The sequence below is a fragment of the Oryza glaberrima genome, chromosome 6, assembly GCF_000147395.1.
Source record: "Oryza glaberrima chromosome 6, OglaRS2, whole genome shotgun sequence".
Lineage (NCBI taxonomy): Eukaryota > Viridiplantae > Streptophyta > Magnoliopsida > Poales > Poaceae > Oryza > Oryza glaberrima.
This window is the reverse complement of record NC_068331.1, coordinates 5,802,407-5,826,699: the sequence shown is the minus strand read 5'-3', so window position 1 is coordinate 5,826,699 and position 24,293 is coordinate 5,802,407. Positions and strand designations below refer to the sequence as shown.

At 44.0% G+C, this 24,293-nt stretch overlaps 3 protein-coding genes across 4 annotated transcripts; 1 reads left to right on the top strand and 2 right to left on the bottom strand.

Annotated features, from left to right (window-relative positions):
* Positions 1–5,369: 5,369 nt before the first annotated feature.
* LOC127775969 (uncharacterized) lies at positions 5,370–7,020 on the bottom strand. Its single transcript, XM_052302286.1, has one exon. It carries the CDS (start codon positions 6,910–6,912, stop codon positions 5,665–5,667), a length of 1,248 nt encoding a protein of 415 aa, XP_052158246.1. The 5' UTR covers positions 6,913–7,020; the 3' UTR covers positions 5,370–5,664.
* A 3,634-nt stretch (positions 7,021–10,654) lies between these two features.
* LOC127776414 (uncharacterized) lies at positions 10,655–17,889 on the top strand. Of its 2 annotated transcripts, XM_052302771.1 has the most exons (12): positions 10,655–10,952; positions 11,360–11,550; positions 12,011–12,106; positions 12,286–12,352; positions 12,460–12,640; positions 13,179–13,272; positions 13,615–13,830; positions 13,965–14,357; positions 14,437–14,513; positions 14,657–14,760; positions 14,842–14,954; positions 16,704–17,889. In XM_052302771.1, the coding sequence occupies exons 1-12, from the start codon at positions 10,655–10,657 to the stop codon at positions 17,715–17,717; spliced, it is 2,844 nt and encodes a 947-aa protein (XP_052158731.1). In that variant the 3' UTR covers positions 17,718–17,889. The 2 variants fall into 2 exon arrangements, with proteins under 2 accessions (XP_052158731.1, XP_052158732.1); XM_052302772.1 differs by lacking the exons at positions 10,655–10,952; positions 11,360–11,550; positions 12,011–12,106; positions 12,286–12,352 and having other exon boundaries at positions 12,501–12,640; positions 13,175–13,272.
* A 490-nt stretch (positions 17,890–18,379) lies between these two features.
* Positions 18,380–19,740, bottom strand: LOC127776415 (2-hydroxyisoflavanone dehydratase-like). The gene has a single exon (XM_052302773.1). It carries the CDS (start codon positions 19,597–19,599, stop codon positions 18,610–18,612), a length of 990 nt encoding a protein of 329 aa, XP_052158733.1. The 5' UTR covers positions 19,600–19,740; the 3' UTR covers positions 18,380–18,609.
* Positions 19,741–24,293: the final 4,553 nt, after the last annotated feature.

The window sequence follows — 24,293 nt, the reverse complement described above, 5'->3', positions numbered from 1 at the left end:
AACTACATCCGCATGACTTTTCTTTAAATCAAAAAATATATATGTATACTGCAATATGAAAAAACATAAATAATACACACCCTACATATAATTTAAAAAATATGACTAATCTATGTAGGATATAACCTACGTATTTATTGATATATTAATCAATAAGAGAAATTATTGAAAATTTTATTTACGAAGGCACAACATTCAACGTGTAATTTATCGTTATACAAGTGGTCACGTTATTCGTAGCTATCGGATTATTTCTACATTATAGATAAGCATTTAGATTAAAAAACAATCATCCAAGTGTGTTAATAAATTAGAAAAAAACATCAAGATGTATTTCACAGGTAGTAAAGAACCATCGTAAGGTATTTAGGGTTAGGCAAATTTTGCTACATGACACTGTGATTTCGTGGTTTTAGCGGTAGGACACCACCCGAACTCACTTTTGGAGGAAGACACTCCATAAACGTGGTAATTTGCCAATGGACACCGTGTCGATTAGAATAATAATTTCCGGTTGAAGAGAAGAGAGAAATCGCGTAAAATATCAAAAATGTCCTTGGGTCCACATGTCAGCTCTCATTTCTCTCATGTCTCTCTCTCTCTATCCCCTCATTCCAACGTCTGATGCGCGGAGTGGAGCGGTCGCGGCGACACGGGGGCGAGGGTCGGAGCGACAGCGACGGCGAGACAGCACGGGTGAGTTCTAGCTGCGGAACTCCGGGATGCGGCGGAAATCCGGTGGTGGGATGCCATGACCACCGTCCGTTACTACCGCCGGCCCTCGCCTTCCCGCCTCGCTGCCACCGACCCCGTCCCTACCATCATCCTCAACGCCGCGGAGTTCACCAAGCGGCCGGTCAACGGGATCTCCTCCTCTCTCTCTCTCTCTACGTGTCTCACCCATGGTGGAGAAGGCAAGCTCGACGTCTCCGTCGCCCGCTGCTCGCCGTGGTAGCCGCAACAGCAATAGTATGACAGCAGCGATCTTCCATCGCCGACAAGCCCGTTCGACCACGCGGCACTTCACGCGGCGTCGTCGCCGCGCAGCGGCGGGTGGCGCCACCGTGATGCGGGCGGGGTCGGGCTTGACATCCAGGCGGCGCTCAAGGTCCTGTAGGAGGAGGAAGCATGAAAGCCCGTAGTGTCCGTCGTCGCCATCGCGGAGTCAGCATTGTTCTCTGCCACCACGACCACCCGACGCCGCGCATCAGACGCTGGAAGGAGGGGATAGAGAGAGGACAGATAGGAGAGCTGACATGTGGGCCTAAGGGCATTTTTGACATTTCACGTGATTTCTCTCTCCTCTTCAACCGGAAATTATTATTCTAATCGGCGCGGTGTACATTGGCAAATTACCACGTTTATGGAGTGTCTTCCTCTAAAAGTGAGTTCGGACGGTATCCTACAGCTAAAACCACGAAATCGCAGTGTCCTATAACAAAATTTGCCTTAGGGTTATAGCTAATGAGGAAGAAAAAAAAAAGACTATGATACCCTTTATTAATTAAAAGAGACGTGGAGGGTGGGAAGGTGGTTAGGGTAAGATTGGGTAAACAATAAATTATAAATTATAGTTGTTTGGACAGGACAAGTAATACTACTCTAAAATCCCTTATATTTTGAAACAAAATTTAACTTTCTCGGATTTATGCGACAAAGTATAAATCTATCTTTAATTATATGACATAGTTCTATTAGCTATATGTTTAATAGAAAATCTTAAATTACTTTATCCTAAAATCCAAAAAGAAATAGATAGTATAAAAGCAATTATTATTTAAAGTATAGAAATACCCATAGTACAATATATCATAGTACAATATATAGTTTCATAGAAACTTCATGGTGATGACACAATATATTCTTATAAATTCAAAACGGCATGCTTTCACACAATTTTAGTTAACAAATTTTTATGTTGCAAGCGTAACTAGAATAAAATCATAACCAACATTCATAGAAGTCCCAAATAAGTTTGAAAGTACAAAGGGTATTTCAATAAAAAAAAGCCAACTACACGTAAGCATTCGTAATAAAATTTCAAACACATTAAATAAGATGCCCGCGCATGTGCGCGGGCTACCTTCCTAGTTTTTTTAAAAAAAGGAAAAATTCTTGTGCACCAAGTGGCTGTACTCACGTTTTGCTGGGGGACACAAGTAAGCTTTTTTTTTTTTTAAGAAAGGAGACCAAGAATGTGTAAGCTTATTTGCTTACAGTTATTTCGATTATTGACCCATGCGTCCCACCAACCAGTTCGTTGTGTATCGATGGCGACCAGTAAAATGCCGGCTAATTTGAATACCCTAAACGACACAACATGGTTAGCACCTACTCATAAGCTTATTTTATTCAGGTTTATAGGCATTTAGTTAACAAAAATTAAATTGGATACGGCAGAGAGTCGTAGACTCGTAGCATCCTAACTACAACTAATTTGGACGCTGCACAAACGTGCTTGTGCCTCGTACCATAGCTCCTGAGCAGAACAACTAACAATGACTACCACCTATAAGATCCAAAATACAAATGCATCCCAACAACAGAGGCTATAAGTTAAACATGGTCCTATTAACACTAAACCAACATAATTTACAACTCCAGATGCCTAAGCAGTACATGACAAATGTATATTAACACAACCCCAATGATTTGTCAATTGTCAGTCATTAACGATCGGATCTTTCAAGTACCTAGGAAATAATATGCTTTCATTCCGTCGGTTGTAAATCTTTGTGCCAAACAAAGATATTAACACAAGTACGATTGTTACAAACCTTTCTTTTTTCTTGAGTCTTCCACTCTTTCTAGAGTGTGAGGGACGCTTTCGGATGCTTTTGTACTCCTCAATGATGGGCACACATTGTTTGTAAACTAAAGATGCAGAAACATTAACTTAATCTTCATTATCATTAGTGGTTTTTTAAGGGAAAGGGGATGGCAGGAGCTCTGCCTGATCAACTAACTCGAGTGTGATCATTAGTTTTGATAAATGATGGACTCAAGGAGACTAAAATAGTACTCCAAAATTTCTATCATATACACTCTGAAGCTTTGGGTTTCAGTATTTGTATATCTATCACCACATCATATCTGGTGGTCTGAACAGATGAGGAGACTACCGTACCTCCCTACTTTGAGCTTCACTATGCTCCACTACTAATAAGTACCACTGCACATTAGCTCTTTTATGGTTGCAAGAAAGGAATTTCGGTGGAGGAGGCGCCTTTAAAAAGAACGGGAGTGAAGAAAAGAGAACAAGATTCTGACTCCCGTCCACACTTCAGTATCAATGATGGAACTTTGCTAGGATTAACCTAATGGTGATCACCTTCTTCCACCTTTGACACAACACTCTCCCTTCCCCACCATATACTTACACTCTCACCTCTCTCTTTCCATGCCTCCTTTGGATGCTGGGATTTCAAATAAAATTTTATAGGGCTATTTTTTTTAGGATTTTGTACAATTCATATGGTGTAATTAGAAAATTTCATGTGTTATGGAGGAGGCTTCATGTCCAATAATTTTTTACAATTTCGATTTCAATTAAAAGGAAAAAAAATCAACTCTGATTCATCTTCTATTAGAAAAAGTAACTTCGAAAAATACGTTTTTTAAATAAATGTATTCATCGGAAAATATGTTATGGAAAATTGAACTTGGATCCAAAATTTCAACTCAAAATCTATCACTTTCCAGTTTCCACTAAAACTCCTCACTTAGTCACTAGCAAAGCTGATGGCCGGCGTGGGCAAAGATTGCAAATGTACTATGTGACAAACTTGTGACGACAGTTTAGGGCTAATGACTGGGGGTTTGATTGTCTGGTCTATGAGTCTATGACTACTAAGCAATGGAAAAAAATAAAGAAAGCAATAAAAAATAATTTATAGAAAAAATTTTATAGATGTATTATTGGTGGTTTAAAAGCAAATGCTGAAAATAGATTATTATTAAAAAAAACCTAAAATCAACTTCAAAATTATGTTTCAAAACTAATTTTGACTTTGACCAATAAGCTAACAAGCTTGACGATAAAATAAGTATAACACAACACCAATAGCAAGTGACCTGGAAGCGTTAATGGCACAAACAAGTGAAGAGGAACAAGGATTATGGCTGGACTAGGGAAGAGGAGAGGGGAATTTCGAAGGGAGGGGAGTGGGCTAGAGAGGACGGAAGGGGATCCTCTAACTTTCGGTTATACCCTTTGACTTTTTAAGTGGTTAACATGCGGGCTCCATGGCTAGTGGACCCCATAGCTAGAAGGCAATACTTCATACTCTGTCCGTTTTAGGTTACGACTTTGGTCAAAGTCAAAATGTTTCAAGTTTGACTAAGTTTATAGACAAATATAATAATATTTATAATACTAAATTAGTTTCATCAAATCAATAATTGAATATATTTTCATAATAAATTTGTCTTGGGTTGAAAATGTTACTACTTTTTTCTATAAACTTAGTTAAACTTTAAACAGTTTGACTTTGACCAAAATCAAAACGTGTTATAACCTAAAACGGAGGGAGTAGGAGTTTCTTTCAAAGAGTACATGGGCGATACCACAAGGGAAAGATAAGTTTCATGTAGGTGACTATGCAAGTAAAATCATTTCTCACATAATTTCGCTTGTGCACGATGTAGCTACATTATCACTATTTCAAAGGTGATCGTAAATAGTATCCAACTATTGGAGTATAAGTGAATTGTCCATCTTTCTTCATCAACTTAGGCTGTTGGAGTATAAGTGAATTGTCTATTTTTCTTCATCAATTTAGCCACATGATCACAATTAATCAGTGCATATAACTTCATATGGTGTGAAAGCCACATATCTTGAGCTAGGGGATGTTGGACAGTTGGAGTATATATTCATTCCTGCCTTTCCTCATCAGCATACACTCTCACTCATCAGTTTATACTCTCATGATCTGCTTGTTAGCTTATTAATAGCAGCCAAAAATATTTAGCATTTAATTTTGGATGTGATTTTGGGATGTTTTCGTTGTAGTTTATTTCCAAGCATTGAGTTTTAAACCGCTAAGAATAGAAATATAAATATTTTATCTTTGTTGGCTCGTTTATTTTTATATGGCTTATCAGTTGTAGCTCAAATGATCATATGCTTAATTTTTTGGTTGAATTGGTTGCTGTATGCAACTCAATATTAACAATATTTTAGAAGTAACTATAAAACATTTTTCCTACTGGGTATCATCCTCTTCTGCAGCATGTAGTGTTTTTTCCTGGTAAAACAGGCACGCCGCAGTCCAATAATTTAAGCATTTGCGTGGATGCACAATCTAACTTTAGAACAAACGTCCGATATGCTGGACTGCGACAATGATCAAGCGCACATTAGCAAATAATTAACCATTTGTCATTTTATATTTCTTCTATTATGTATAGCCATATAAACTATATCTAAAAAAAATTCACATAAAGTACATGTGTATGATAATACGGTCAAGCTCGAGAAAGAGAAGGAAACCAAACACCAAAAACAAAAATGTTCGGCACATTTTACATGGTTTCAACTTTCAAATAAGTTTTACAAAATTATTTCCAAGAAAAGAAAAAATAAGAAGAAAAATGAAAAAACCACCACCTCTTGTATGGACAATGGCGAGCAATGAAGCTACCGATCGCCATGGATTTCCTTCACCCTTTGGTCCCAAGCTTCGCCATGCCGCCATGGCCGTGGTACCACGAGCTTCCTCTGAGCCCTCTCGCCAGCCGCTGCAGCGGGCTCAGCCTGACGGACCCGAGGATGCCCTCCGCCGCCGCCGCGGCGTTCTTGTCGCCGGCGTGCTTCCTCGGCTTGCTCGCGGTGTCGGCTTTGCCATTGGCCTTGCCCGGCGTCGTCGTGGGCCGTGCGCTCGCCTTCTTCACCGGCGAGTCGGGGTGTCTCGCCGGCGAGCTCTTGAAGATCGGGTCCTTGGTCACGCGGCCGTGTTCCGACGAGCTCCGGAACAGGAGGAGGTCGCTGAGCCGCCACCTCCTCCACCCGGCGCTCTTGGAGGCCGGACGGGTGGTGAACTGGTCGGCTTTCTTGGCCGGGGAGCCTGAGGCGGCGACGCCGAGCGGCGACGGCGACGGCGACGGCGCCTTGGTCGCCTCCAGCAGAGCAGCGGCGAACGGGTCGAAGTCGACGCCGGAGCCGACCCTGCTCCGTCGGCGAGGCGACCACATGCCGCCGCCTCTCGACATCGGCGACCGCGGCGACGACGCGACGCTCCCGCCGTCGAGCAGCCCAGGCGGCGGCTTCAGCGGCCGGACCTTGCCCTTGTCGAAGAGCTCGTCGGCCGTCTTCGGCAGCGGCGCCTTCAGCGGCCGGATTTTACCCTTCTCGAAGAGCTCGTCGGCGGTCGTCAGATTCTCCTCCGGCGCGGCCTTGTCGACGACCGTGCCGAATTCGAAGTCCGTATCCCACGCCGCGCCGCCGCCGCCGCCGCCGAGCCCGGCCTTCGGCGTCCCGGGCCTCTCCTCCCAATCGAACGGCACGGACGAGGCGTTAACGGTGTACGACGCCCGCGGCCGGAACCCCTCGTCGTCGTCGTCCTCCTCCTCCTCCTCATCCTCGCCGTCATCGCGGCCACCCCCGTTGCCCCCCTCGGCGAAGTGCGCGTAGATGGCGGCGGCGCGCCTGGGGCTGGCCGGCGCGCTGCTGAAGTGCTGGAAGAGGTCGAACGGGTTGGCGCGGGTGAGGCGCGGCGTCTCCGGCTGCTGCTGCGCCGCCATGATGGCCTCGAACGGGTCAGGCGACGGCGGCGCCGTCAAGAACGTGGCCGTGGCGAGGCGGCCACGCGGGCTGGACAGCGCCGTGGCGTACGGGCTCGCCGCCGGGCTGTCGAACCGGAAGTCGTGGTGGCGCGGCGGCGGCGAGGCGGGGCGCACCATTACTTCCATTTCGGGTGGCTCTGACTGACTTGGCTTGCCGGAGAGCTCGTGGTGGCGGAGCGGGTTTAAGAGTCGTGGAGATGGCGGGGAGGGAGGGAGGGAGGGAGGGAGGAAGCCGTGAGGAAGGAGGGAAATGAGATGATAGCAGGGAGCTGGGCCTCAAATTTGATTTTTATACTTTCTCAGAAAAATAAATAAATACACTATCCCACTTGCAAAGTTGCAATCTAATTGAATTTGTAATATTTTTCATGTAAATTTGATGTATCAAATGATTTAACTCACCATCTTTTTTTTCATTCAAAGAAGAACTTCAACTATCAACTCCTCAATTAATCATAGGGTGTGTTTAGTTCACGCTAAAATTGGAAGTTTGGTTGAAATTGGAACGACGTGATGGAAAAGTTGGAAGTTTGTGTGTGTAGGAAAGTTTTGATGTGATGGAAAAGTTGGAAGTTTGAAGAAAAATTCTGAAACTAAACACAACCATAGTGTATTACTACCTCCGTCCCAAATTAGATATCGTTTTGACTTTTTCTTTATCATTTGTCTTATTTAAAAATTAGTGCAAATATAAAAAAAGATAAGTCATACTTAAAATATTTTGATAATAAAAAAGTCACAAATAAAATAAATAATAATTTCATAATTTTTTGAATAAAGCGAATAATCAAAAGTTACAGACAAAAATCAAAATGACAAGTATTTTGGGACGGAGGGGTAGTATATAAAGAGATATGCCAAGACGTTATGAAACATCAAAATCTTTATATCTATTTGATGTATTATATTTATCGTCTGGAATTGAAGCACATAAGTTCCTTTTTTGAATAGCTGAATGAATTAAATATTGTAATGTTAAAATGAATTTAAAATAATATTGTAAGAAATTCATATATAGAAAATTTTAAGTACCGATTAACAGCTCGAAAAATATGCACATTCATCCGATCCATCTTTAATTAATCGGAAAAGTTATCGTGCAAGTATTTTGTGCTTGCCAGGGCTCTAAGGAGCAGATAAACAAAAGTTTTGGCGATAGTGATATGTTAATATGATACTGTCAACTATAAACAATGGTTTAGACAGCGTGGTTTTCATGGACTAATTCGCTTCTTTTATAAAAGCTTTGATTGGTGATGACACGGGTGGGAAATCGATTAAAAATCAGCAAAGAAACGGATTGCCACTTTCTCATGCTCCTCTGACTCGCATGCTCCTAGTGATCCCAAATGCCATGCCTACTTGATTGCATAGATGTTTTATTATGCTTGAAGCATACTGGAGTCTGGATGCACCTTTACTTTAAGAAAAATCAATGGCTGAATTATTATATATACAGGTGCTCAAAAGGTATTAGAAGAGTTTGTGAGTGATCAATAACTGGTATCTTTAATTTTCAAGTGGATTTAATTACGCCTAGCAAAGAGCTGATCATTTTAGACTTTATCGACATTAACCACATCACAAGTTGCATCTCCTTTTATTGGGGTGAAAATGAAACAGTAGTAGTAGATATCACTGTGCAGTTGAAACGGTAATAGGTCAGCTCTTTGGCTATCCTCTCGGGTCAACTGGAAAATTTCTGAATTCTGACAAAATCTCGAATGCGAACATCACAAAATTCAGTGGCAAGCATCGATTCATTGACATGCAAAGATTGAAAAGTTCAGAGTGTGAAGACTCTGAAGTTCTTGAGCTTGTTGTGCTAAATAAAAATGTCCACTCTACCTTGTGTCGTAATTTCCAGCTTTTCTGTAATCCTCTGATGCATCCTTTTTTTTATTCAGACTACGAGATCACAAAAAACTTCTGCTAGAAGCCATCTGGGAAATGTTATTTAAATTTGTGGTTTGAAAAAGCAATTGTTTGTATTTCAGTGAACTTCTTGGAAACGTTTTTTTGCTTGTTTAGACTGAACTCTGAATATACTACGTGGCAAATATTAGAGCCAATTGCATGCTGATCAATTTAATCTGAGGAAAAAAAAAGAAGTATGCATGTTGACTAAACATTTTTATGTTCTAGCTGTCTTACAATTCCTTGTCCTAGAACGCCACTAACACGGGGTAAATTCATTGACGGGTAAGCTTGTACTGAAAACGCTGACAAAATAGAACGTTCTTTAGGCAGTTTTGCAGTACCATGCCGCTGACGAACGAAGACCTCTTCAAGAGAATTTCCCTTCCGTGGTTTGATGCACTCTAAATATAAACTACAACTCTTTCTGAATTTTTCTCATTCACTGTTTCAAACAAATTATTAACCTGAAAAAAATATCGTGAAAATTTAGAAAGAGTTAATTTTCACGATATTTTTTCAGCTGGTGGTGAGCAAGTTGCTTCACCATAGCGGTGAGCAAAAAGAACACGAACTTGTCAAGATCATGTCTGTCCCTTCGCCGTTTGTCAGGCAAGGAAAATCTGTAGCTACTGATCATCCTCAACAGATGTCTGCTCTCCTAAACACTGAAAAAACGAATCCAAATTGCTGCAGAATTAAATTCGCCGGCGCCGTGTCTGGCCTTTAATTTGCTTCCTTGCACGTAGCAGACGATTTCGCTCGAGTCGGCAAAGGAAAGTTCTTCGCGCGCCTAACTGAAACCAACCCCATCGTCGTGAATTCACGATCGCGTAGTGCGTGTCGTGAGCGTGTGAAACGGCTTAGTTTTTTCAGCTCGGAAACGGACCAATCGCCTTTGACGTGTCGTTGTCTGTCTCGATCTCTCTCTTGTTTGGTGTTTCTGAACTTGTGCTCCCTGCATTGACAAGTCTATTTTGACTGGAAAGACGCTGCTCAGATAAGCACTGAACCGCTCGAGGAAGCATCAAGCATGGCTGCATGGGTTGTGACTAGAATACTAGTATGAGGAGCATAAAATATTTATCATCGGTTTTGCGAATATTTGACGTGTGAAGAAATCAACGACAATTGCACATGCACACATACAAATCATGTCAAATACTCGACCGATTTTGGGGGCCTTCATATCTTCTTACATGATTTGTGCTCCATGACCTCTTTCTTCTATTATCTAAAAAAAATGACCTCTTTCTCTACTCCGGTGGTGAATTACCATCTGATTAGGTTTTGGGTTTAAGTAGGAGAGGGTTGTGAATTGGGTTGATGGGAGGTGTTTCTCGGCTTAGAGGGATGGCGAGGAAATGGTGGCGTCACCTTGACCCTGGGAGAAGAGGAGGACGATGAGTAGATGTTAGCGACCGAGGAAGCTCATCGTTGCAATTGATCTAGCCGCTGAGGAGGACGGTAAAGTAGAAGTCGGAGCCGAAAAAGATAAAAAAGAAGCATTATAAAACAGAATTGCGGAGAGGGCAAAATGGTCTGGTGGGCCTCGTGAGCAAAGTGAAGGGCAATGGGACACAGGGTGGCATGTGTTTTGGTTGTATTAAGGCTGTGTTTAGTTTCACGCTAAAATTAAAAGTTTGACTAAAATTAAAAGTTTGACTAAAATTAAAAGTTTGAATAAAAAAGTTGAAAGTTTATGTGTGTAGGAAAGTTTTGATGTGATAGAAAAGTTAGAAGTTTGAAAAAAAAAGGGACCTAAAGCGGGCGAGAATATCGACGGTTCTCAGAAAAATTCACATGATTTGAAGAGGGGAAATGTGTCGAGGGACACTACATACAATAAAAATGGGATTACACACAAAATTCCACTCTTCGTTGGGTCCAAAAAGGCCCAAGCAAAAACAAATGGGCCTCAACCTGAAGCCCACCATACGGCTCCTACTTAATGGGCCCCAACACGAAGCCCATTAAGGCCCATCGCAAAAACCAGAAGCCCATTAAAGCATCAGCTAATCTTCCCGGAGAGGCAGAGACGGCTCCACGGCCTCCGCTCGCTGTCTTCCCGGAGACGCCTCCTCCTCCTCGCTTCTCTTCCCCTCTATCGTCGGGAGCTGCGACCGGAGGCGCGCCACGTGTCCCTCTCCCCTCCCCGCCGATGAGCTGCCGCGCGGCGCCGTGGGGGCGCCCGTCGCTCCCCGGCGGCCGGCCCTCCCCCGGCTCGGCGCGGCAACGCGGTCCATTCGGTGAGATTCACGAGCTTAGCTCGTCGCGCCTACTACTTCTCTGTACTTTACGCTGCTGTGGACTGCGGGGATGTGTTGTGATGCTGGGTTAGGGTTTACGTCGGATGCTTTAAATCTTACAGTAGATGGAGCAGTTCCCGCGCGCGGATGTACCATTTTTAGAACAGAAGTTCAAAACATTGGGTTTTGATGTTTCTGAACTACTCACAAGTGATTTCCCAAATATGAATTCAAATTGATTTTCAAGCCCCAGAGTAGTTACATAAGTTGCGGGAGCATTCGTAGGACAGCACCATTTGTTGGTCAAATGTATCGCAGTTTCCAGTGATTTCATATTCCAATTTGAAAGGGGGTGATTAGGTTAATGTATCCGTCAATCTAATGGGTTAGCACTTTGTTCCTGACAGGAGGTTTGAATGTATGGAGGAATTCAATCCTCAACAATTCATGGAGGCTTGGTGGTACGCCAATGAAGTTTGGACTACCATCTAGATTGTTCAGACTCATGGCTTCAAGTAGCTCAGGAGATGGTGGTTTTTCACGGCCTACATCAACTGATGAAGGGCCAATGCCAATATACTCTTGGCCGGATAAGCAGGTGATTCTTTACTGTAGATATCCGTAGTTGAGAACCCCCTGTTATTTGGTGGTTTTCCTTTTCATTTTCTTTGCGAGTTGGTTTTGTTTTATATGTTTAGTTGTTCGCCAAATTCTCTATTTCATGATGAAGCATAATTCAGTATATGGAAATCCCAAGGGGACATACTTCGGTACACTTGATTCAGAGCTTATGACATGCATTAAAATACAGTGTGTAGATACTCACGGAATATAGTTCAATTTATTATAACTATAAATCAATTGGCCTATACTGATGGTGTCTTAAGTGCATGTTTTTTGACTCATGAGTTAATTTTTTTCATATTTTTGTTTTGTCTATGCATGCCAGGCTGTGAGGATAAATGTTTGAGGAAAAGTTAGATTTACAGCGTGCTTATGCTATAACCACTATATTTGTATAATTGTATTACTGAATATGCCCTCTTCCTTATTTTCAGCGTCCACGAGTGTGCATCTTGGGTGGTGGATTTGGTGGCCTGTACACTGCTCTTAGATTAGAATCTCTTGTATGGCCCAATGATAAGAAGCCTCAGGTAAAATGATCATGCTCTTATGCTGGAAATTCCATTTAGATTTGCAGAGTGCTATACCTGTTTTTATATATCTTGATACATAACGGTCATAGTGGTATTTGCAGTTTGACAATTTTATCAGTGACACTCGCTAAACAATTGATGTGATATTTTACTAAGAAAATGAAATTACGTTTCAGGTCATGCTGGTTGATCAATCTGACAGATTTGTATTTAAGCCCATGTTGTATGAGCTCTTGTCAGGAGGTAATGTAGTTTGAAGTGTAAAAATACTGCTAGTGTATATTATAATTTACTGGATTTTATCATATGGTTTCATGTTTTTAAATGTGAAACTATGATTTGGTCTGCAGAAGTGGATGTTTGGGAGATAGCTCCATCATTTACAGAGTTACTGAAGAACACTAGTGTTCAATTCGTGAAGGATAGTGTAAAGCTTCTGCGCCCTTCTGATCACTTTAGAAGAGATTCTGGAGGATCATGCACTGGTGGAGTTGTTCATCTGGAAAGTGGCACCGTTATTGAATATGATTGGTACGGATGATAACTTTCTACAGAATTGCAATGGATGTCAAACAAATTTAAGAAACTATATATCTCTCACAATATCATTGAATTTCCTTCATGTAACTCTTTGTGAAAATTTTTAGACTGGGGATAGATTGTTATATGCTGGTATAAAATTTTGAAATTTGCGGATATCATTTAGTGCCTTGTTAATGTGCCCATCAGTTTCACAAGTGGCAACGCAATAGTTTATATATTTATATATCTTTTATAGAAATACCAAATGATTATGCAGCATTTCTTCCTTCGATTGTGCCACCCCTGAATCATGATACTTTAGAGTTTATCCTATAGTGGTGGAGCCTATGACGGACTTCTTTCTATCTTCTGTATTAGGAAACTGTATGATAGTACAATACCGCTAAATAAGATTATGTGGTTACTTTGTTTAGCTCGTAAAAATGTACAATAACTTTTCAGGATATCTTGCATTTGTAATTTTATGGCGTCCTTAGAAGTTTTGAGTGATATAACTGATGATATACCTTTTGGAATGGGCAGCCAGGCTCGTTCTAGCTTTAGGGGCTGAAGCTAAAATTGATGTTGTCCCAGGATCTGCTGAATATGCAATTCCTTTCACGACTTTGGATGATGCTTTGGTAATGATCAATTACTGTGTGAAACTGCTTAAACCTTTTATTTTATTCATTTACAACTTGGAATACTGATTGTAGGGTATAGTAAAATTCACTTGTGAAGAAGTTGTGACTATGTTTATTATATGCTTCAATGATGCTATGTTCATGTGTTATGGTAATTGTTTATATAAGTGATCATATTTTTAAAACTAATGTTATATTGCCTATTTTTAGCCATTAGTTCATAAATATCATTGCTTGTTTATTATAGCTGATTAGATCAATAGTTGCTTTAGGTTTGTTGGACGGGACCATGGTCATCCAGAATCCTAATGTTGTTGTATTGTCCTATTTTATTTTCAGAAAGTTGAAAGCCAGCTGAAAATGTTGGAAAGGAGAAGGTTTGGTAAAAGTTCCCCCGATATTCAGGTGGCCATTGTGGGATTGGGTTACTCTGGTGTAGAGTTAGCTGCTACTATCTCTGAGAGACTAAAGAACAAAGGGATTGTTCAAGCCATCAATGTTCAGACAACTATCTGTCCCAGTGCACCACCTGGAAACCGCGACGCTGCTCTGAAGGTGAGAAACTAAGAACTCTAAGCATCAGAGACAGTTGTGATAAACACTGTAAGTTGGGTAATCCTCTATATTCTGAGGTGGCATCTAAGTATCTAACTAATGAAAGAAAAATGGTTTCATGAGTTCCTCACCAGGTTCTTGAATCTCGAAATATTCAACTTTTCTTGGGATATTTTGTGAACTGCATCAGAGAAGCTTCTGCATCTGAGGATTCAAGTAGCATGGTTACAGATGCAAAAGAAGTTAATGGTGACCATAAGAAACTACTATTGGAACTTCAACCTGCTCAAAGGGGCATCCGGAGCCAGGTTCTGGAGGCTGATATGGTATTATGGACAGTGGGTTCAACCTCTCAGATTCCTCGGTTACAGCCTCCAGATGCTCCATATGTTATTCCTTTAAATGGTCGGGGGCAGGTAGAGACTGAGGAAACCCTTCAGGTAAAAGGCCATCCTCGAACTTTTGCAATCGGTGATTCAGCAGCTCTAAGAGACCCATCAGGCAAACTTCTCCCAGCCACTGCACAGGTAAGGCATTTTACTGGACTAACTTTAGGCAGATGCTGCCTTGGTAGTTTCTTAACCAATGATTACTCTTATCATGCAGGTTGCTTTTCAGCAAGCAGATTTTGCTGGATGGAATCTCTGGGCAGCAATCAATGACCGACCTCTTCTGCCATTCAGGTTTAAATCTAGCTGAACTGTCTATGTTGACGTATTCAGGATTACTAAGGATTTTCATTTCTTTTTTAATGCTAATGTTCTGTCATGTCTGTAGGAATAGTTGAACTTCATAGAAGAGCTAAATATCCTGTGTAACTTTTCAGGTTTCAAAATCTTGGTGAGATGATGACACTTGGTAGAAGTGATGCTGCGATAACAGCAAGCTTTATTGAGGGCCTGACCTTGGAAGGACCTTTAGGGCATGCTGGTATGAATCCTCACCGGCATGTTCTTTTCCTGTTTTTGCATAATTTTACGTTTAAGAATAACATTCAACTTGGTTCTGCAGCTAGGAAGATTGTATACTGCCTTAGGATGCCCACAGATGAACATCGAGTGAAGGTTGGAATCAGTTGGTTCACAAAGACTGCAGTTGATTCACTTGCCTCCCTGCAAAACGCAGTAAGTAGCATGCTAACAAGCCCATGACAATAACATTGTCTATGTTACACTATGTATGGAAACTGGGAAAGTATCAACCTCTGAGTCAAATGATCTGGAGAACATTTTGAGATCAATACTGTGTATGAATTTGAAAATCATATCAGGTAGCCGGGTTTTTTTTTTTTCCATACTTTACATCTCTTGAATTGAGTTTTCACGCTCTTCAGTTGCTACGTGTGCTTAAATTACTCATTGGTAGTACAAGGATTTCCATATGGTGGTCTCTAAGGGGGTAGACTGGAACTAATATATCCTTTGGAAGTGAGGAATTTATAAGGTTTTTTAGGGGAGTTTGGATAAATTCCTATGAAAATCCTATAAAATCTCTGGTTTGAGCCCTTTAACCCGCCTCAGTTAACTGGCGGTGTTGTGGCTGTCTTCCCTTAAGCCCCCAACCACCAAAACCACTAACGCCTTGTTTAGTTCCCAACTTTTTTTTTTAAACTTTTAACTTTTCCGTCACATCAAGTTTTCTTATACACACAAACTTTCAACTTTTCTATCACATCGTTCCAATTTCTTTAAACTTCCAATTTTGACGTGGAACTAAACACAGCCTAAGTTTCAACTTCTAGCCGTTCCTTTTTGCTCTGTTGGCTTTTGGGTCGTTGGCAGTCTGACCAAATGGATGATGCCAAGTTCACCAACCGTTTTTATCAGTTAATCAATCTCCTTACCGTCAAAATACTGTTGTCTTTGTGTACCATGCTGGATAGTCGGTCGGGGATCCAGACAGGGCTGGCTGTGAACTTCATGCAAAACAAAGTCCAAGGATAGCTGCAAGCCTGCAACTAGTGCCATCGCCCACCCATCTTCAAGAACTGTCACCAACTTGCACCGATTTATTCGGTGAATGCCTTCGTATGTGTTCAGCTCTTAAGAGTTGCGGCGACCTCACTGAACAGAAGTCGATCGTAATCGGTTCTCACATCATCTAAATAAACACGAGAAGAAATAGTCTTTATTAATACTAGTACTTCCTTTTGTTTTATATTATAAGCCACTTTAGTTTTTCTTCTAATCAAACTTGATCAAATTTATAGAAAAATATAGTAATATTTTCAACACATAAACATGTTACTAGTATATTTAATGTTATACTTAATGAAACTAATTTGGTATTGTAAATGATACTCCCTTCATACTCGTAAAGGAAGTCGTTTAGGACAGCGACACGTTCTCTAAAACACAACTTTGATTTCTTATTTCTATAAAAATATTTATTGAAAAGTGATATATTTATACTTTTATGAAAGTATTTTTCAAGAAAAATTTATACATATAATTTTTATATTTTTAAACTTAACAACTTGAGAGTTATTCATAATTTATATTCCCAAGGTTTGACTTAAACATTGTCCTAAACGACTTTCTTTATGAGTATGGATTTATGAGTATGGAGGGAGTACTAGTTTTTTCTATAAATTTTTTAAAAAATTAATTATGAAAAAAAATCAAAATAATTTATAATATGAAAGGGAGGGAGCAGTAATTAGTTTTTGAGCGGGTCATACTATGGGGAAAATAATTATAAAAGTTGTTCACCGATCACCAAATGGGGAAATAAAAAGTTGAGAAAGCGGCGTTGCCACTCGCCGCAAGTCTCTACCCTCACCAACCACGCTCCCACTATCTCTCTCTCCCCCGCGTTGAACTTCTTGAAGTGAACTAGACTTCTTTTTAAGTTTCCAGCTCGATTTGTTGCAGGTGGCCAACTCATTTCCGTCTCCCGATCCGGCCACCAACCGCTCCCCATCCGCCATGGATCCCGACTCCGAGGTCGCCTTCGACTTCCAGCCCTACCTCTGCCAGTACAAGAGCGGCCGCGTCTTCCGCCCCGGCGGCGACCCCACCGTCCCCGCCGGCACCGACCCCGTCACCGGCGTCGTCTCCCGCGACATCCACGCCGGCGCCGCCAGGGCGCGCGTCTACCTCCCGCCCGGCGCCGCCGTGTCAACCGAGAAGCTCCCCGTCGTGGTGTACTTCCATGGCGGCGGGTTCGTCACCGGCTCGCCCGCCAGGCCGAGCACCCACGCCTACCTCAACGATCTCGTGGCCCGGGCCGGCGCAATTGGGGTGTCCGTGTACTACCGCCTGGCGCCGGAGAACCCGCTCCCGGCGGCGTACGAGGACGCGTGGGCGGCCGTGCGGTGGGCGGCGACGCGCGGGGACGGCGCCGACCCGTGGCTGCTCGACCACGCCGACCTCTCCCGCCTGTTCCTCGCCGGCTGCAGCGCCGGCGCCAACATCGCCCACAACATGGCCGTCCGCTGCGGCGGCGGCGGCGCGCTCCCGGACGGGGTGACCCTCCGCGGCCTCGTGGTGGTCCACCCCTACTTCACCGGCAAGGAGGCCGTGGGCGCCGAGGCGGCGTTCGGCCCGGACGTCCGCGAGTTCTTCGACCGGACATGGCGGTTCGTGTTCCCGGAGACGTCCGGGCTGGACGACCCGCGCGTGAACCCGTTCGTCGACGACGCGACGCGCGCCGCCGTCGCCGCGATCCCGTGCGAGCGCGTGCAGGTGTGCGTGGCCGAGCAGGACGTCCTGCTCAAGGAGCGGGGGCTGTGGTACCACCGGGAGCTCAAGGCGAGCGGCTATGGCGGCGAGGTGGAGCTGTTCGAGTCCAAGGGCGTCGGCCACGCGTTCCACTTCGTCGGCATGGCGGGCTCCGACCAGGCCGTCGAGCTGCTGGAGCGCAACGTCGAATTCATCAAGAAATGAAGATCGCCGGCGGCGGAGTCAGATTTGGAGCGTGTTTAGTCTAATCTAAATAAGATGGGGAAATTTTTCTTTTTCCTTCTCTTTTGCCATATTGTTGTGGTGGCTTCTACCATTATTTGCCACGAAGTAATTTGTAATACCTGTGGAATTTATACTAATTTGATTCGAAATATGATCGTTTGGCGTTATAGGCATTTTTGTCCCTACAAATGCAGAAATGCTGTGTCTCGTATTCCATGACGGCACAAAGAGGGTAAGGGTGTTATTTGGAATAAACCATGACATTAATAACCTCTAGTGAATAATTTGTTACAGTGAGCAGGATGAGAAATGATCAAATGCACCTCCACAGAGTGGCAAGCAATCATATTCCCTCCAAATCAATTGGAAGGGAATCATTTGCAAATAATTGACCCTAAACTTCAGCTATAATTTGTGCAAGGTTGTGATTGATTAATTGATGGGTAAATTACACTTTGCACTAGGTAGAGTGTATCTTGTTTTGCTTTGTAACAAGTGTAGTACATCCATTTTACATCAAGATTTCACTTTGCACTATGTTGCATCCTATTGTTTGTTGATATACCCTGATGTTAAATGGAACTTATTTTAATACAACCCAGTGTAAAGTGAAAATTATTTGCTAAATATGTGCGTTGTACTGGTGCAAAATGCAACTTATTCTTATATGATAACTGATTGATGATTCGAATAGAAATTTCCAATTTGTTCGATGATTTCCAACTCTTGAAGAATAAGATCGTCAATTGGCACAAAAGATGCCTGAACTGACGAGCGACAAGCTACAGGAGCCCTCGAGCTCAACAATGGCGGCATCACAAAGCGCCAGAATTATTCCATCATGGCGAAGCCTTCGCGTCGTGGAGGAGCTTCACTTGCGGAGGAAGCTGAGGATGCGCGCCTGCATCTCCCGCGCTCTCTCGCAGCGCGGATCCATGCAGTAGAAGACGTGGCCCTCGCCCATGGACTCGAGGAGGTCCACCTCGCCGGCGTAGCCGCTGGCCTTGAGGCTCTCGTAGTACCAGACGCCCCTGTCCCGGAGCGAGTCCTTCTCGGCGACGCAGACCAGCACGCGGTCGGCGGCGACGCGCGCCGCGCTGATGCCGCCGGCGGCGTCCGAGAAGGGGTTGGACAGCGGGTCGTCCAGCCCCGGCGAGCCCGGGTAGATGAACCGCCAGAACTCGTCGGCCTTGGCCTTCTCCGCCTTCCCCGTCGTCCCCTCCGCGCAGATGTCCGCCGCGCCGCTGAAGTAGGGGTGCACGACGAGCAGGCCCCTGATGCCGAGCCCGAGGCCGCCGTGCTCGCCGGCGCGCGCGGCGACGTAGTGCGCGATGTTGCCGCCGGCGCTGGCGCCCGCCAGGAACACGCGGGAGAAGTCGCCGTGCTCGAGCAGCCACGGCTCGACGCCGCCGCCGCCGTTCGCGTGGGAGGCCACCCACCTGAGCCCCTCCCACGAGTCGTCGTACGCCGCGGGGAGGTGGTGCTCCGGCGCGAGGCGGTACTCCAGCGCGACGGCGAGAATTCCAGCCTCGGCGACGAGGCCGTTGAGGTAGGAGTGCGTGAACGGGTCGGCGGCCGAGCCGACGACGTAGGCCCCGCCGTGGTAGTACACGACGACGGGGAGCTTACCCTGGGGAGCACCGCCGCCAGGCGGGAGGAAGAGGCGCGCCCAGAGGCCGACGGCCGGGTCGACGACGACGTCCTTGGACGTGACGCCGGTGGCGGGGTCGGTGCCGGCGGGGAGCGGGGGGATGTTCATGAACCGCTCGACGCGGCCGCCCTTGTAGCGGCGGATGATGGGGAAGAACTCGAAGTCCACCTCCTCGTCCGCGCCCGCTCCGGCTGCCGCCGCCGCCGCCATCGGGGCCTACCTCGCCGCGCTTCTCCGGTCTCCTCGGTGGTCGGCGTTGGCTTGGCCCGACGCTGGCTTGGTTTGCACGGCGAGCGAAGCGACCGGCAATTTGTAAAGGCCGACCGAATGGTGGGTGAAGTGGCGATGCTGTTGCGTTGCGTTCGGGGTTTTCGTTTGGTGGACCGTGACGCTCAGAGATGATTGGCTCAGCGTCGTCAGGTCGGTGAACGAATCTGGTGCTCAACTGCACTCCACTGTGTATACTTACTTTTTTTAAAAAAAATAAAAATGTTGAAAGATCAAACAAAGAACTCGTTTTATATTTCCTTCTAGAAGAACTGAAGTGTGCTGTGAGCCTGTGAAGATGGAGAGCGGGGTTGCCGCTAAGCGAAACATTCAGCATTACAAATCATTATTGATGATTCTTGTACAAAGTTGTTTGCTACTTTGTCCTTTACGCCTTGATCAAAATTCGTCCTTATTAAAAACTAAACCCAAACCTTTAAAAATTGAACCTTATTTTTTTTAAAGTTTATTATCTCGTTGGGTTTATATATATATATATATATATATATATATATATATATATATATATATATATATATATATATATATATAATTTTTAGAAATCCCGTCAAACGCTGCCACTGTACTACTCTACGACTCGTCCACCGCATACTCTTTACTGTCATTGGGATTGAAAAAATCTAACATAACTATCGTTGGAATTCATTTTTTACTTTCTATGAGACCCACCAACCATCGACGGCTCTGTCATTGTACTCCAATACGACACACCTGCTGCCTCTCATTTTTATTGTAATTGAGATTTTTAAAATCAAATATGATTATCATTATATTTTTTTTTTACTTTGTAGAAGTTCCGCCAACCGTCTTAACTGATTGCTTCATGACCTGCCCGTCGTCCTTTCCTTTTAATCGCCATTAGGATTTTCTATTTGGTGTTTTATTAATAGTTTTTAGATGTCCATCAACCGCCACCACTCTGCTCCTATATAGATGTGTTACTTGATTAATCTCGTCATGTGTTTTAGATGGTCTTTTCTTTCAATAGTCTTTATTTTTTATCACTAATTTTAGTTATTCATAAATTGTATTCCTAGTTGAAATATTATCTTTCTTTTTAATTTCTTTATTTTTCATATTGTGTTTTTTTATATTTTTATTTTTATTTTCAATTTCAGTTGTTTCAAAATTGTATTCCTACTTGAACTCTCTTCTTAATTTGCCTAATTTTAGATTTTATTTTATTTTTTATTCCAAACTTTAATTAATCTACTATTGTGGTCTTATATATACTCTTATTTCAATATTACTTATATTTAATTCCGAATTTCAGTTAATTCTAAATTGTATTTCTACTAGAACTCTTCTTTTCTTTTCTTTCCTTTTTTTCTAATTTTGATTTTTTATTTTTTATTCCGAATTTTAATTAATCTCGTATTGGATTCTTGTATGAACTCTTCTTTCAATATTTCTTATTTTCAATTCTGAATTTTATTTATTTTTAAATGGTATTCCTACTTTAACTCTTCTTCTTTTTTTTGCTAATTTCGGATTTTATTTTATTTTTATTCGGAATTTTGATTAATCTCGTATTAGATTCCTACGTGGACTCTTCTTTCAATATTGCTTATTTTTAATTCCGAATTTTAGCTATAGTTTTAGATTGTATTTCTACTTGGACTCTTCTTTTCTTTTTCTCCGATTAATGTGTGAATTTCTAGTCTCCACAGCGAACGTGGTGCCTCCTTTCAATGCTGTTTTAATAATATAATAGAAGATAGATTGAGGGTTTGCAAAATATTCCCAAGATCGTTAGGTCCCGTGCTTTCAACATAAAGAATTGGCAGCTTGAACATGTCAGTTTTTCACTTAGATGCCTGTAGTCTTACAATATAGGAAAAAATACGAATTACCCCCTCCCTCCCACCCCTCCCGAATTGTCGCGGTCGTCCGAATTACCTCCCTGAACCACAAAACCGGACATTCTTCACCCCCAACTATACAAACCGGACGAATTACCCCCCCCCCCCTTAACCTAATCCGCGGTGGTTTTGGTCTACGTGGCGTACGCGTGGTGGTCCAGTCAGCATTTTATTTATTAAGAAAATATGGGACCCACCTATCATACACTACTCTCTCTTTTCCCTCTCACTCTCTCTCTCTCTCTCACTTCTCTCTCTCACTCTTCCTCTCTCTCACCGTCTGCCGGGTCGACAGCGACGAGGGACACGGAGCGGCGGCGGTGGTGAGTGACGCGGAGTGGCGGCGGCGGGGATGAGGAGCTGGGCGCGGCTTCCCCCCTCCCTCTCGGATGGAGCTCGGAGCAGGATGCGATCCGACCGCCTCGCCATCGTCGCCTTCTCTGGCATGCCGCGGGGAGCAGCAGCTGGTGGTGCCGGCCCTCCACGGCGGGAGCTCGTCGCGGCGGTTGCATGACCTGTTCGTGGCGACACGAGCGGTGGCCGAGTCGCGGCGGCTAGCGGAGCTGAACGACTACGCGACGACGTGGGCGCACGGAGCTATGCGACTACCGACGACGACGCGCTCGAGCCGGTCAACCCCGCCGCCCGCAACCTCGCCTCCTACTCAGGCCACACCATCGCCACCTCCTTCTCGGGCCTCGCCAGCGCGGCGGATGAGGAGGATGACGGGCTCCACGCCAGGAGGTCCCGCCGCATCGTTGGCTGCGATGGCGAGTACCACCGCTGGCACCCGGCCCGCGGCACCTCAACCCCGCCGCCCGCGCGCCGTCGCCGTCTCCCCTCGAGCCCCGCCCGCGCCGCACGCCGTCGTCTGTTGCCCCCCGCCAACCGCCGTTGCCGCGCTCGCCTCCTCTGCCTCCACGCTCGCATCCTCCGCCGCACCCCGCTGCCGCCGCCTCGCCTCGCCTCAAGCAGCGCGAGCTCCCGCCACCGCTCGCCTCCTCCGCTGCCATCGCAGCCTCACCTCGCCTCCTCCACCGTATTCCGCCGCCGCTCGCCGCTTCCTCTGCCGCCGTGCGCGTGTGAGACAGAGAGTGAGAGAAGAGAGAGAGGAAGAGTGTGTGAGAGAGAGGAAGAGTGTGTGAGAGAGAGGAATAGTGGAATAGGAGTATGATAGGTGGGTCAGGAGGGTAATCCGGACGACCTTGATAATTCGGGGGGGGGGGGGGAGGGAGGGGGGTTATTCGTACTTTTTCATATATTGTAATCGTAGTAGTATGGTAGATCCAACAAAAACAAAAAGTAGTAGTATGGTAATCTTCTTTAAACTTTTATAGCCATATTACTAATTTTGTATGTTTTAATATGCTTTATTATTAGTATATTATGTTATACTTTTGATCTATTTTATTATCTATAATTGCATTGTATATATTAGCATCGTTAGATTTACTATGTTTAGAAAGAAAATTGGATTGGACCACCCGTATCTTAAATCCTAAATCCGCCATGGAGTTCCATACTCCGACAATCATGATGTGGGCAGTAAGTACAAAATATTTTTTTAAGATTTTCCTAAAATATATTATTCACGTGGGTAGTAATTATTATATATGGGCCTTGCCCCCCACATTATAATTCCAACATAACCATGGTGATTGTTATGGGTTAGGTTTATAGCGGGTAAACACCGCCTACCAAGTTGTTATAGGTTAGGGTTCATAGGGGGTAAACACCACCGGGAGGATAGCCGGGCGATGACAGCTGCTAGGGATGAGAGGGGGACTTAGGTTGGGGAAGACTAATTCTGATTCATTGCTTAATCCTATATACCTATACAATTCATCCCCACTAACTGCAATTAAAACTATTTTCCTTGCTTCTCAGTGAGCCACGTCACATCTATCAGTTTCAGCCGTTCGATTCAGCCACACATCAATCTCAGACACTGATCTCATACACTCATGATCTATCAACCATTCAACAAGCCCATAATTACCGAGCTCTTACAGGCATGTTGGCTTCCTTGCTCCAGTATGGTCCTATAGGCTCTTGCTATCCTGTAACCGCTGGTGTATTAATCGCCAAGGAACTTGAGCAGGCTGTAACGGCAAAGGTAGTGCACATTGTGAGGAGTTTTAATCATTCATCTTCCATACACATCACCTACTTGACGTCTTCCTCTATGTATGCTTGCCTTTCTCCCGCGGAAGCATAGCACGTCGCCGGCAACCCGCATCATCCACCAAGGGCGGCCTGATGTGTCCAACGCCATAATGCATACACATACACGAGTTGACATCCCATCAAATACTCTAATCCTCCGATAATCATAGGTTACAAGACTCATCTCATCCCGCTTACCTATGCTTCCTCCCGTTGAATAGTCTATGGATTTTATTTGTTCTGCCAACCAGCCACAGCTGAACGCCGATGATGGCACCTTTAATTTGCATTGTTCATTTCCCTGTTTTCATTTTCCACTTCTACATGTTATTTAAATTTGAGATGATCAATTTCCGTCCATCTGCTCACTTCTCAATGTAATTGGGGATTGTTTGAAGAGGAGAATATCGATGACTTCTGTTTTTCTTTTACTGTGATTGTGTTCTCCCTAGCTTCATGCAGACTTGGCAAAAATTGGTGAGTCAGTGATAAAAAATGAAACTACACTCAACTGTATAGGTCTGAATATTTTGTTTCACTTGCAGGTATTTGGGTTAAGCAATTGCAGGAGTTCAACGAGTCACTTTG